Source organism: Monopterus albus, unplaced genomic scaffold (assembly GCF_001952655.1).
Source record: "Monopterus albus unplaced genomic scaffold, M_albus_1.0 scaffold1.1, whole genome shotgun sequence".
Classification (NCBI taxonomy): domain Eukaryota; kingdom Metazoa; phylum Chordata; class Actinopteri; order Synbranchiformes; family Synbranchidae; genus Monopterus; species Monopterus albus.
Genome location: NW_018127881.1, coordinates 6,216,307 through 6,229,155, shown reverse-complemented (window position 1 = coordinate 6,229,155; position 12,849 = coordinate 6,216,307). Strand labels below are relative to the sequence as shown.

At 41.6% G+C, this 12,849-nt stretch overlaps 1 protein-coding gene across 1 annotated transcript in view; it reads left to right on the top strand.

Annotated features, from left to right (window-relative positions):
- LOC109955477 (rho guanine nucleotide exchange factor 10-like protein) overlaps positions 1–12,849 on the top strand; it is a 77,586-nt gene that overhangs the window by 5,635 nt on the left and 59,102 nt on the right. The window contains exons 6-10 of the mRNA XM_020591703.1: positions 4,484–4,573; positions 5,442–5,612; positions 7,517–7,662; positions 8,504–8,676; positions 11,177–11,292. Coding sequence (XP_020447359.1) covers positions 4,484–4,573; positions 5,442–5,612; positions 7,517–7,662; positions 8,504–8,676; positions 11,177–11,292 — 696 coding nt within the window. The remainder of the gene's footprint in view (positions 1–4,483; positions 4,574–5,441; positions 5,613–7,516; positions 7,663–8,503; positions 8,677–11,176; positions 11,293–12,849) is intronic.

The window sequence follows — 12,849 nt, the reverse complement described above, 5'->3', positions numbered from 1 at the left end:
GAGCTGTAATGCTGATTTACAGAACCAGATCACACAGCTGTCAGCCCTGTATGTTGGTCCAGATAATCCGTCCCTTTCTTTCTGTCATTCTTTTTGTTCTCCATCACTGCCTGTTGCAGACTTGCAAAATAATAAATTGGCTAGATAGACTGAACTGCCTGCATGCAAATGATCATAAGCACACACCGAACATTTACAGTGATAGGGGCTATTACATTTTGAGTTTCAGCATAGTTGATCTAATGGCTGCATTTGCAGAGAAGCATCTAGGTGATGTCACTGTAAATCAGCTGTTCTTGATAGACTAGTAATAAATAATATTTATTTTTGTACACTAAATCACCGTGACCCTCTGAGACCAACAGTGGTGACTGAAGTTGTCTATATACACACAGTGTATCATAGCATTATCTGGCTGTGTGGCGAGAGCTGATGTGGAGGCGCCTGGTGCTCGGATGGCAGGACATTATGCAACCTGCTGGAGATTTCATGGGTCTAATCTAGTTAACATCAGCTGTGAGGTGAAGGGTCCCCTTGACAGGTCCAACTGCACATCCAGTCTTGTCAATTTCCTTTTTTCTAGTAGGTGTCAAGTGCTTTAACACAAAAATAGCATAAGGGACAATCCTATCAGTTTCAGAGAACCAGTAGATGCTGAGGCTTCATGGTATGATGTTAAGGTTGCCTGGCAACAGTACAATTCTACTCAATAATGCAGGTGACACTGTCAGAAAAACATCTTACAAAGTGAAAGAAATAAAGTTTCTTATTTCTGCATCATAACTAGATGAGTCTATCACCTCATAATTTATATGCCTTTGGCTACAAGCCTCTGTAAATATGCAGTAAATAGCAACTATCAAATCGACTCTGCTCTAATCTAGGAACCCGACTGCTCTCGTCTTTAGAGCAGAAACACTAAAATTTGCAGCCAGTCAGGTCTCATCTCTCCCAGCGGTACTAGAATTCACTTTCATTCAGGAACTGTAAGAAAAACTATGACAATTCAGCATGACTTACCTGTGGTCAAAGAAAGCCACCACTCTACCTTGTGTTTTTGGTGTTTCTACACCTGCCTGGGTGTAGCTGATGCTCATTCTGCCATAAACAGCATCCAGGAGGCTCCTGGTTGTTTGGACTGCAGGTTGTTTAACTCAGATACTCATAAGACAGTAGTTAGGATGACAGTGGTGCAGACTTCTGCACATCAACCTGCCTTGTTACTGCCAGCAAACTCCAGCTTACTTTCCGCATGTCATCTGAGGATGTACTGTACCGTATACCTGCATGGGAGAGAGAGAGACACTCTCCTTTTCTCCGCAGAACACATCTACACTGGATATATTCATGTGTCCAATTTTTTGGAGGTGACCTGAAATCGATCCAGGGGAAACCTGACACATAAAACAGTTTCCTAAAATAGTTCTGGTACTAACTGTCCTCAAGAATAATTAGACCTGATCCCAAAGTCAGCTGAGCAGACCCAGACAGACACCCAGCAGCCTGATATGCCTCATTTGAAAACAGTAGCAGTATAATCTTTCCCTGCCCTCCACAGTTCACATTTTGCATCCAGTCTCAAGAAACATATTGTTCTCCTTCACTGATTATAACAAACCATGTAATCAGAGTTAATAGCAAGTCCTTTCTAACCCAATTATCAGAAAAATACATACATATATCTAAGCCCTGTGGTAATACAGCAGGACCCTACCTGAACTGATGAGACTGAACAGACTCTGCCTGACAGTTTTGATTGCTAGGACCTGAGTGTACTGCTGAAGATCTCTAATTTGTATTTCTTCAAAGTTTCCTCGAATCTCATGCAAGCAGCCCTGCTAGTGATCGTCAGTGCTGTCTGCTCCACCTTCACAAATAATATAGACAACTTGTAATTCACACTGGTTCTGCAGGAGTCCCTACACTGCCACATCAAAAAGACAAAGAGACAGCAACAACATGAACCAAGCTATTAGTCCAGGCTCCAACGGATGGTGCAAACAAGGCTTAGTATGACGTTTCCTGTTGGGGATAATTTCACACAAATCTCTTTACCAACTGAGAAAATTCAGGTGAACCACTACACTGATATTGTCTCAGGCAGTGTTATGGTTTTAGATGGTGTCAGACAGGTTTGACTGGACATGACTGCCCTCTGTTAGGGAGTTGGAGAGCTTCTCATGATCCCTCTTATCTGCAACTGCCCCTCTGCCTGTCACCAATCAAACAATTAGTGACTAAAGCAGGAAAGAGCCCATGTCCACTGATACAGTATCTTGACCTGATCAAATGCGATGTCGAGATTCTGCATTTCAAAGTTTTCATGGTATCTACTCAGTATCCTTTAGTTTAGCTTCGAAAAGTCATGTATCTTGCTGAACCTTTGATCTGGTAGATTAAAATAGCATCTTTGATTTAATAGGTTTATGGCTGCTGACCACTGGTGTCTCCGCCTCGTGATTGTGTGTACGGTGTCAGGGGCTTCCTTTTAAGGCCCATTTATACTGTGTAATCTTGGGCTGTCCCAGATGAAAGAGAAACGAGATAAAATCTTTGATGGTCTTTAATCACACTGTGCAAGACTCCAGCTATGGCTGAATACAGATGGACTACAGTATGTCAGGAATATATCCAGGATCAAAATCTCGCAATCTGTTTGGTACTCTGACCCGTGTTTACAAGCCAGTAAACTGAAATACTACATAAATGATGAATAAACCATTTGCATACAGGTGGAGTGCTGAAATACTGGCGTTCTGCTGCTCAAGCTGTTGACTTCATGGATGATTAGTTAGGTCACATTACACCTTATACAGGGCAAGTACAATGGGAAAATGTTAGACTAATTACATGGCTGATTAAGTACTTGTCAGTTTGACTGAATTCAAGTGGACAACCTTTCCAATTGTGCTATAGAACTAGGGTTACAATCTGCAGCCTTCACTCATGAATCTCTTGAGTGTACATTGTCCTTTTACTTATAGGCTATCTACTGTATATCCTATTCAAGGAGCATTTTTCAACTAAGAACATCAATTGCTGCCCTACAGAGGACTCCTCAGCAGTTAAAAGTCTGAGACGGTGCCTACTGGACCAAAAAGCCAACATTCTTTTGCACTGTACTTATGGGACAACAAAAGAGCAAAAGCTAGGGTTAACATCAGTTTGGATTTTGAGATAGAGACTGTTTAAAGCAGGACTCAGATTTGATGTGGAGTTCTTCCTTCTGAATTTGTTAGCATCTACATGTGTTTGCTTTGGTAACATTAGCAGCCTAGCATGTTCATAATTTTACCTTTGTATTAAATCAGTATGATTTGAGTTTGGGAGTAGTTTGAAATTTGTTTAACATTAAATTGCTAAACCATCACTTGACATTGTGCCTCTGCAGTGCTGCCGTAGCCAGGATTTGTTTGTCATCTAACTTTTGACTGGAGCCTGATGTTTTTACAGTTTGTCGTAACCAGGCATCCGCAGTTCAAAAAGCGATTAGGAGAGGCTTATGGTGTCAGCTTGTTTTTAGTCTCACTAGACCCTCTAGGCTGAAAAGAAAGGTAGTTAGAGCAGCTTTAATGCTCACTTTTTAATACAATGAAATTCTCAATGTTCAGTTTTCAATGTTGACAAAGTGAGATACCGCAAAATATTTGACCAAGTACTATGTCTTTAAAACAGTGCAAGTTTATTAATGCTGATGATATAGCATGTGTCAGTGACTAAAGGTCTAATAATATGAACATAACAACCATGAAAGTACCACAGTTCATTATTCATTTCACTGGGTTGGAAGCATCAGATATTAGTGAAGTTAACAGGCTGCATTAAGGGCTAGGAATCCACATTTAGGATGAATTATGAGATTACAGTTACCAAAGTCTTAGACAATGTCTAGTCTCATATGAGAATATAAATATCACTCCAATATATTTTAGAATATAAAGTCTAATTGATATCCACCTCTAATATGCATGTAGTATTTATGGTGAAAAGGGTTTCCTAAGCCTAATGAGTAATAAGTACATTATTATATTGGCTACTGCACTCTAATGTTAGATCTCTTAATTTTCAGCAATAAATATATACATTTTTGATATTTTTATGTCTATTTCACAGTTGATCTCACCCAACCTTTTACAATCATACCATCTATTAAATGTGCCCAGTGATGTGCATTTTTATACTGATGGTGCCATTGTGTCACAGACACTACAGTGAAAAAATATCTTCTCCTGACCTACACCCACAGTAATACATTAGATATAAAACTCAAAATCTCTCCTCTTCCATACTTTCATGTGACTAACAGACCCTGATTTTCATACCTTATTCACCCACACATACGCCTACACAGTCTACAGAGGATTCTGACATGCTCCTCCTAGAGAAGAAAAAGCAGCATTTCCTCTAAATGGCCTTTCTGTGCAAGAATATTTTCCCAGCTTTGTGTTCTGTTTTCATTCTGTTCTCTTTGTGTTTCAAGAAGAAGCAGGCGTCTAGTGTTGACCGGATCACTCTGTATGGCCTGATGGTGAAGCCCATTCAGCGATTCCCCCAGTTCATATTGCTCCTGCAGGTATAAAATGTTTTTCGTACAGGGCTAGTCATTTCATTTGTTTTAATTAAGTGAATTCCTTTTACTAGCTAAACACTTCCAATAAGAGAAACTTAAGGTGAATTAAAATTTCAGTAGCACGTACACTAATAAAGATGCAAAGCTGCAAGGCCACAGAATCGATTATGGATTTAAACTTATCCAGTGCACAGGAAGTCGGACCTCACATATCCTTACACAGGGGTTTGCCAGAGCTTGAAAAGTAGCTAGCCACTTCAGGGTTTTTTTTATATTACTAGCTGTACATCCCAACTTTTCCACTTTCTATTCTGAGCAAACATTTGGATTTGAGCTTGACTTGCTGTATCTGCAGTAGCTCATTTCATCCCTCAGCAGGCATTGATTATCCATGAATTCAAAAGATAAGTTGTGAATGTGAATCAGACATTTTCCTCTAACCTAAACGTAATACTTCCAAAGTGGAAGTGTATGTATTAAATCACATATACTGTATATTGGGAACTAGAGCTTAAGGCACTAAGGTACATCTGAGATGCATATCAAGACAACACCAAAGTTCCAATGGGAAGGAAACAGGATAAGTTTTCAAAATAGTTTTTATTGGTGTTTTAGCCTACACTGCACAAAAACGGGCAGGAATAGAAACACTATATATAGGCTATATATAAGTTTACATAATCACTGGAAAGTCTGTGTGTTGTAACATAAATCCTCCTGAGAGTGTGAACTTTTTGAGGCAAAGACAACACTCCTAAAAAGAGCACAATGTTTTGTTAGAGATGAGTATAGTTCAGGATACAAATGAAGGTAAAAAGTGTTTGGTATTTGTTATCTTGCAGTAGCTTTACTTAAAACTTTCCTGTTTTAGGACATGCTTAAGAACACGCCGAAGGGCCACGTGGATCGTCTGCCCCTGCAGCTCGCTCTGACAGAGCTGGAAATGCTGGCGGAGAAGCTGAATGAACAGAAACGAATAGCTGACCAGATTGCAGAAACTCAACAACTAGCCCGCAGCGTCAGTGATCGCCTGCTCAGTAAGGTGATTGGATACACACTCACTCCTTTGTGCAGATGTACTTACACGTGCACATTTACCCCAATCAAATCAACTGTGAGCCAACCTCTAAGCCCTTTAACTCCTCTATGTTGGTATCACTGTGAGCCAAACACCTAGTATATGAATTACAATTGTATACAGCAGCCGCTTATGTCACTTTCCCACACATTAATCTATGGATGCATTTTATTCACAAAAATTCCATCCTAGAAGTGATGCCCATTATGATCACTAAACAATGCCAAATGCAGTGGTGAAGGTGTTTTCTCGCCATTACCACACTGAAATTACAGTCCTGCTGCTGCAAATCTGAACCAGTGCTGCAGTGAATAAGAAGAATTAGGGGGTAAATGAGTCATTTAATTGGAAACTGTAAGAGAGCTGTCTCTCTCATCCTGTCACTCTCCCTTATCCTCTCTCCCTCCACTTTACCTCCCCTCTGTTTCCCTCTTGCACTTAGCTTCTTGCTTACTTTCTCACTCCACTTATATACCCTTCTTCTCTTTCTCTAGTGTGACTGCGTCTTCCTCTCACCCCCTCCTTTTTTTTTATTTCTCTCTATCAGCCATTGCTTTTCAGGACTCCGAGATGAGCTGATTCGACCAATCTCCTCCACTCCAAACAGAATTCCATTTGCTATGGTGACGCTGTAGAATTCCAATAGGAAACTCTATTGCCCCCATAGCCACCCAATGAAATATTCATTCTTTGTCTCAAAGTATCTAAGTCGGCAGAATAGGACATATAACAATGTGAGTGAGAATGGATTTCACACACACTCACACATGCACTCCATGCAGGGTGCAGTGCCTGTTGATGCTTGAAGACTTTAAGGATGTATTCTTATAGCGGCCCACCTCTTGAGGGAGCTTTATGGTTTCGTGGCCATCAAACGGCAGTCCCTGTCGGACTAATGACTCATTTTGTGTGCTATCTGAGCCGCAGCCAAAAGCAGCTAGTGATTGCCTCCGGATAGCACATCGTCTTCTGTGAAATGTGGTCCAATACATTACTGCGCTGCAGGTTGTAGAATGGACACAGCAGAGAGACTCATCATTCGCTAAAATTTGTGCGTTTTGAACAAACACGAACATCAAACTATCAGGATGTGAAGTCCTTATTTGGACTTAACCTGCAGCTTTCAGTCCCAACAGTTGGAATGCACCTGGTTTATACTGATGCAGTATACATAAAACTTAAAGTACTGATTTAGGCAGTCATAACTGAAGCTGGACCAAAGTGATGAAAACGCTTTGTGTTGCTGTTTGCCTTTGCCAAACATATGGATGACTGTAAAGCACAGCATGCGTCAACATAGTGCTGAATAAACTACCTCTGTTATTGGATTCTTTAACTGCATCTGCCTGTGCGGGTCCATGTGTCTAAAGGTGTGCATGCAGCGAACTGTTCCTGGATTTGTATCCCTGTTGTGGTGGAAAGGATTGTGTGTCCAGTGTGCTCATAAACTAAGCCATTTTGGATTCTGTGCTAGAGGTTTGATGGATAACACGGCAACACACAAAAAACAACAAATGAGCTGAGCTACATGTTAGAATTATTTTATCCAAAACATTATTAAAAGTTTCCGGCAGCTGCTCGAGTCCCATCGAGTAGTGTGTTGGTTTTAGATTCTTCTCTCATTACTGTAAACATCAAGATAATGACAGAACATGTGCAGAGTCTCTTTCACTAAATTTGCTGAGCGAACAGGCTACAGATGTGTGCACACATTAAGTGACCTTCAGTAGAATGAATGTGTTAATCCCTGATGAGACAGTGTTCCTCCCAGCCTGATCTCTGCGTCCTGCAGGCACTAAACTCTGGAGGATTGGCTCGTTGTGAAGCTGTCTGCTCTGCCTCTGATCCGCTTGCTGTGTCCCTTTTAGCAACTCAGCTTGGAGCAGGGGTCACTGGTCCTTTGTGAGACGCTTATTGAGACTGTGTATGGGGAGAGGGGACAAGTCCTGAAGTCAAAAGAGAGAAAGGTCTTCCTCTTTGATGATGTTCTCATCTGTGGCAACATAAATGTCAAGTAAGTCCCTCTTGTAGACCAAGTTGAGCTAAATAATGCCCTTGCATTCAAGAATACTTTTTCCTAATGTGTAGTTCTAGCATGAAGTTGCCTTTAAGTTTTAAAAGAGAGTCTGCTAAACTGCACAGTTAGTAGAAATAGCTATTAGGTAACATGGGGCTCTAATGTGATGCCCTATAGGTTTTGCAAGGATATTTTGGCAAACTGCACAGAAAAAAAGAAATAGCTGCTAGGGGGTTTGGGCACTATCAGGAGTTGCAGGAGCTTTATCAGCTTAAAACAAATGGTAGAATGTCTGACTACAGCTACAGGAGTCCTAGATTACTGACATAAAACATTTTTTGGTTCCCTTCCAATTTATCTTCTGTGACAGCACCATTGATCACATCTTTTCCCCCCTACCCTCTTGAGAGCAGTAAACAGGAAAGAAATTTTGTTTATTTTGCAAAGCTCCTGTCAATGATGTTGCTTAAAGCGCTCTTGTTCAGCCTTCAAACTAATTATCACTCTACGTCTCATTCAACTCAAGTGTCCTGAAGTCAACTTTGTCTGCCCTCCAGGATCTTGACAAACCAATCACAATGTTGATTGTCTGTGTGATTACAGGAATACATGAATAGCAATGAACTCCTCCTCACAGCCAGGGGTACAGTTTTGGTGAGGAACATGGGTGATCATACAGCTTTTAATTCCCACTCTCAATTCTTCTTCGTGCCATTTCAGAAATATATTTCCTCTTATTGATTGCTGGGGGCGCTGTTAGCAATATGGAGATAGGTTTCTCCCAGGTCCTTTTACTTTTAACTCCCTGCTCTAATTATTTTATTCTTATGTCCACCAGGGGGCCCCCAGATATCAGCAGCCTGGTCCCTGTCGGCCCCAAGTACACCATGAAGTGGAGCGCCCCCTTACAGCAGGTGCAAGTAGTAGAGGTGGGGCAAGAGGGCGCTCAAGGCAAAGACACTTTCTTCCAACAAAGTGGGGCTAAGCGTCCGAGCAGTGCATACACTTCAGGTAAAAACAAAGAAACCGTGAACCATTCCTTTCTAGTATGTTATCTTCTAGTTGATCATCACTTGGACTGGCTCGACTAGTCTGAGCCTCTTTCTCTGACTCAGCAAGGCTAATTTATTTCTCTTCTCAAGTGTCCCGCAGAGGGCTGGAGATGGGTTCGTGCTGCTTGTCACTCTGATTGAAGATGTGTTTGTGAGGTGGATAGTGATGACGGTCACTTGTTCCCATCTGCCTGGGGTGTTTTATCTTGGAGAGATATGTGGGGGTACAGAACCCCCTGCAGCATCATCCCCACAGTCTCATTTCACTCTCTGATAGACCACAAACACATCTAGAGTGGAGTCATCAATCTGCGGAGATTATTCCCTTCCTTTGCAGGCCCAATTAGACAGCCGGTAACAGTAGATAGGAATCTGTGTTTGAAACACTAGTTCTCCTACCACCCCTCACAAAACTCTGGTGTATACAGAGCTTGACGAGATCCCTGATAAATGTGCCATGGGAAAAGGGAGATACAAAGCCTTATCAGGATGTAATGGTACAGGCTTTTTAAAGTTGCAGCTCCATGACTTAAATATTAATGGTGCCTTCTTCAGAGCTATCCGTGTCATGCTCAGTAAGCAGCTGCTGTTTTCAGAGCTGATTTAGATTCTCACTGGATTAAGTTTCCCCTATTTTTCATGTAGTGTATATTCACAACTATGCTGCAAGGTTTTGGGATCATTTAAGGTTAGATCTCAGTGCAACTGTCTTTCTCTTCCTTTCTGCTGTAATTCTGCAAATGTTATGCCCAACAGAGGGTGCTGGCATTCTCTCTTCTTTTTCTAACCTTTTCAGCACAGTGCGATCACCTTAACCATGCCTGTCCAGAAACCTCTGTGAACAGCTGTGGGGCCGTTCCCCAAATTTTCATTCAGACAGGCTGTCCCCTCTATTTATAGTTCCATCCCCTGTGATGTCGTTCAGTCAAAATCCTGTGCTCCCACAGCAGAGCTCTAAATGGAGTCATTTTTCATCTTCTGCAGGTCCTGGTTCCTTTCTTTTTTGAGGAAAGCTGGCCTTTAGGGAAGCGCAGTCTGTCTATCTCACTCTTACCCTTTGTCTCGGCCTGTGTTTCCTTCGGCCTGTCTCTATCTGTCTGTTCCTACCGACACATAAGGACCACTGATGTGCTGCATGTGCTGTCTTTCTGAAAGCCAGTTGTGCTAGTTGTTTATTCTCATGCTGTCTTACCTCCATTTTGACCCAATTACATACACCTCCTTTATTCCTGCCTCTTTTTTGACCTGCAGTTGTTTTTTTGTTTTTTTATCAGAAGTGTACCAGTGGGATTTTGATGCAGGTGTGGAACCTGCATTGTCTTTAAATCCACTGGCTAGCATCACTGGCACAGCATTTGAGTCTTAGATTGGTCATTTAATTCCACAGAAAGTAGGGATGGACCCCTCTGGGCTCAGGCCTTCCACACGGTGTGGATAGCCATGTCTGAATGTGAAAACCGTGTCCTGCCTCACCAATGGGATTATGCTGGATTACAACTCAGCACATTCACCTCTCGGACCATAGCCAGCAGCAGGTCCCAGAGGGCTCAACAAACCTGTACATGGATTGAATCAATCCCTTTGGAGAGGATAGGAAGACATTGTTCTTGTAGCTTGCAGCACACTTTTTTATTTTGCGATATTCCGCCTATTGATTTCTTTGCACAGATGACAGATGTCACTGGCTGCCTGTGTCAAAGATCCCATTAAACCCCAGAAGCTACAGTGGAGCTTTTTAAGTGAACAATCCCAGCCCACCTCTTTTTTTCACTGCCTTTCCTCTTAGAGCTTTACTTTCACTCCATTTATGCACGTGGATAGACAAAAAGCAGCAGGTCTCCTTGGAGCAGCATGCCTCACTAAACCCGCCTACCAGCTCAGCTCTCCTGCTACTTTATTATGTGGCACCAGTGACAGTGCAAGACAGCTCTGGAGCAAAATATACCTGCAGAATTTAATTAGGCTGTTCTCATGGAACCTGCTGCTGGGTAGATGTGGGCCAGGAGAACTAGGACAGTGGATGGCAGTCGGGAGGAGACACAGCTATTGATTTGCAGCAATAGGAGAGAGGGACTTTGAAGGTAGCAGGCCTCAAATCGATGCTGAATTTTGCATTTAATGAGACACCTGCATTCCTTGTGGCCAGCAAAAGGACATCAAAGCTCCAAATAACAGTTTCTCTATCTGATTTTTTTTTTTTTACTCATAAATTCAATCTCCCTGGTTCAAAAATAATGAACTTTCCATCTACACATTGAACCTCTTTTATTAGTTCCGCTGGAGTTTCAGCAAAGGCAGCTTTTCTGTCTGCAATTAATGAGTTCTCAGATGCAATGTTGTTGCTTTGTCTTGACCTTGAACTTTCATGTAAGGTACACTCATAAGTGTACTTTTTTCCGCAGGATTGTGTACAGTATGTGGTGATATGACGGACGGTTTGCGTGTTACCCATCTCTTAGGTAAAGCAGCCCTGGGCCCTCCACAGCTCTACCACGAGCTGCAGGAACTCCAACATGATCTCTCTGTTGTGGAGGAGGTCACTCTCCTTGTAGGCACGCTGCAAGGGACATACCAGGTATATGTTGCTTTATATTGCACACTTACTATGACTGGACTGTCTCACAGGGATAATGAGTATCATTCAAACAAAGTCAGCCAACAGGCAAGCTCTCGGGCACAGGCTTCTTTGGTCCAGTTGACTCTGCAGGCCAAACCACAGAACTTATAGTTTGTTTCATTTATCACACTACACAAGCCAGCCTTGTTCTCTCAGGGTTTTCTCTAAAGCCGTGGTTCAAATTGGCCACTTAAAAAATAGTACCCAGAGACTGACTTTAAAGCATAGTATCCTTTTCTCCAAAAACTGCTTTCTGTTTCAAAAATTATTTATAAGTCAGTTATCTCAAGATATTGACTGAAAATATATGAAATATGGAACGTGTTCTGTAAACTGCAGCCTACTTTCCAACAGCTCCCAAGCCCTGAGAACACAGAGGCAGCAAAGACAACACTGAAGTATGCACAGTTAGTTGAAATTGCCAGAATTAGTACGGACCAAGAGATCAGGTTTGAATGGTTAACGATTACCATTTGGGGAACATCTTTCTGGTGCTTCTCTAAAGGAAATTGCAAAAGATTTTTAGTGGTGAAAAAAATAGTTGTTGATATGATCAAAAAGCAGAATGTGAGCAGTTTCATGTGTTTCTTGAATCATCAGTTTCTAAAAGCACGGAGTCTTCTATCAACCTTCTCATTATCCTCTATGCTGTGTGTGGGGAAGCTGGTTCAGTTCTCAGCATGTGGCTGGAGTCTTTGGTATCAGCTGCTGAGAGAAGGACTTTGAGCAAATCTGTTATTGACAGCTACTCACACCCACTACACAGCACAGTCATCAACCAGAGGAGCATGTACAGCAGCGCAGGCTTCTGTGACTGAGCTGCTCAACTGGCAGAATCAGAAGGTCCTTAATTCCCAAAGCCATCCGCCTCTTTACCACTAAATACCAGGGTAGGAGGTAGCTGAGTCTCAACTACCCGGCAGGCAGAGCGTTGCTAGATTCTAGACATATTTCCCACTTCACATATTTTATTATGTTGCACATATTTCTGTTCTGTTCCACAATTTGTGCACTTCTCCTATTTGATTCTTACAATCTGAAGTTTTTTCTTGCTTTTTATTTTAATTCAAGAAAGCAATGCACATGAAAAGGTGGTGCTGAAATTGTGTTTCAAACAATTTGTTGTACCTCGATGAAATAGTAGGTGGGTGTATGTCGAGTCAGTCCTGGAAAGACATAACACCAACAATACAAAGTTATGTTATCCATTGTTATGTTAATGCAAAGAAATTTCTCAATTTTTGTTTGGACTGATAACTGAAATTTTATAATCGGTGGACAGGGCCACATTAAATGAAAGTAAGTGCCATGTTGGTCCTGGCACTTACTGGAGTCACATGGAGTTTGCTAATAATCCTGTATTGTGTTTCATATGATTTATCTTTATCTCTCTATATTGTATTTTCTTGGGATTATACAACACTTTGTCTCATCATCTAGGTGTGCACCAAAATGTCATTCCCAACTATGTTTAATAACAATCTTATCATTCATAAACAATGGGTCATATATATA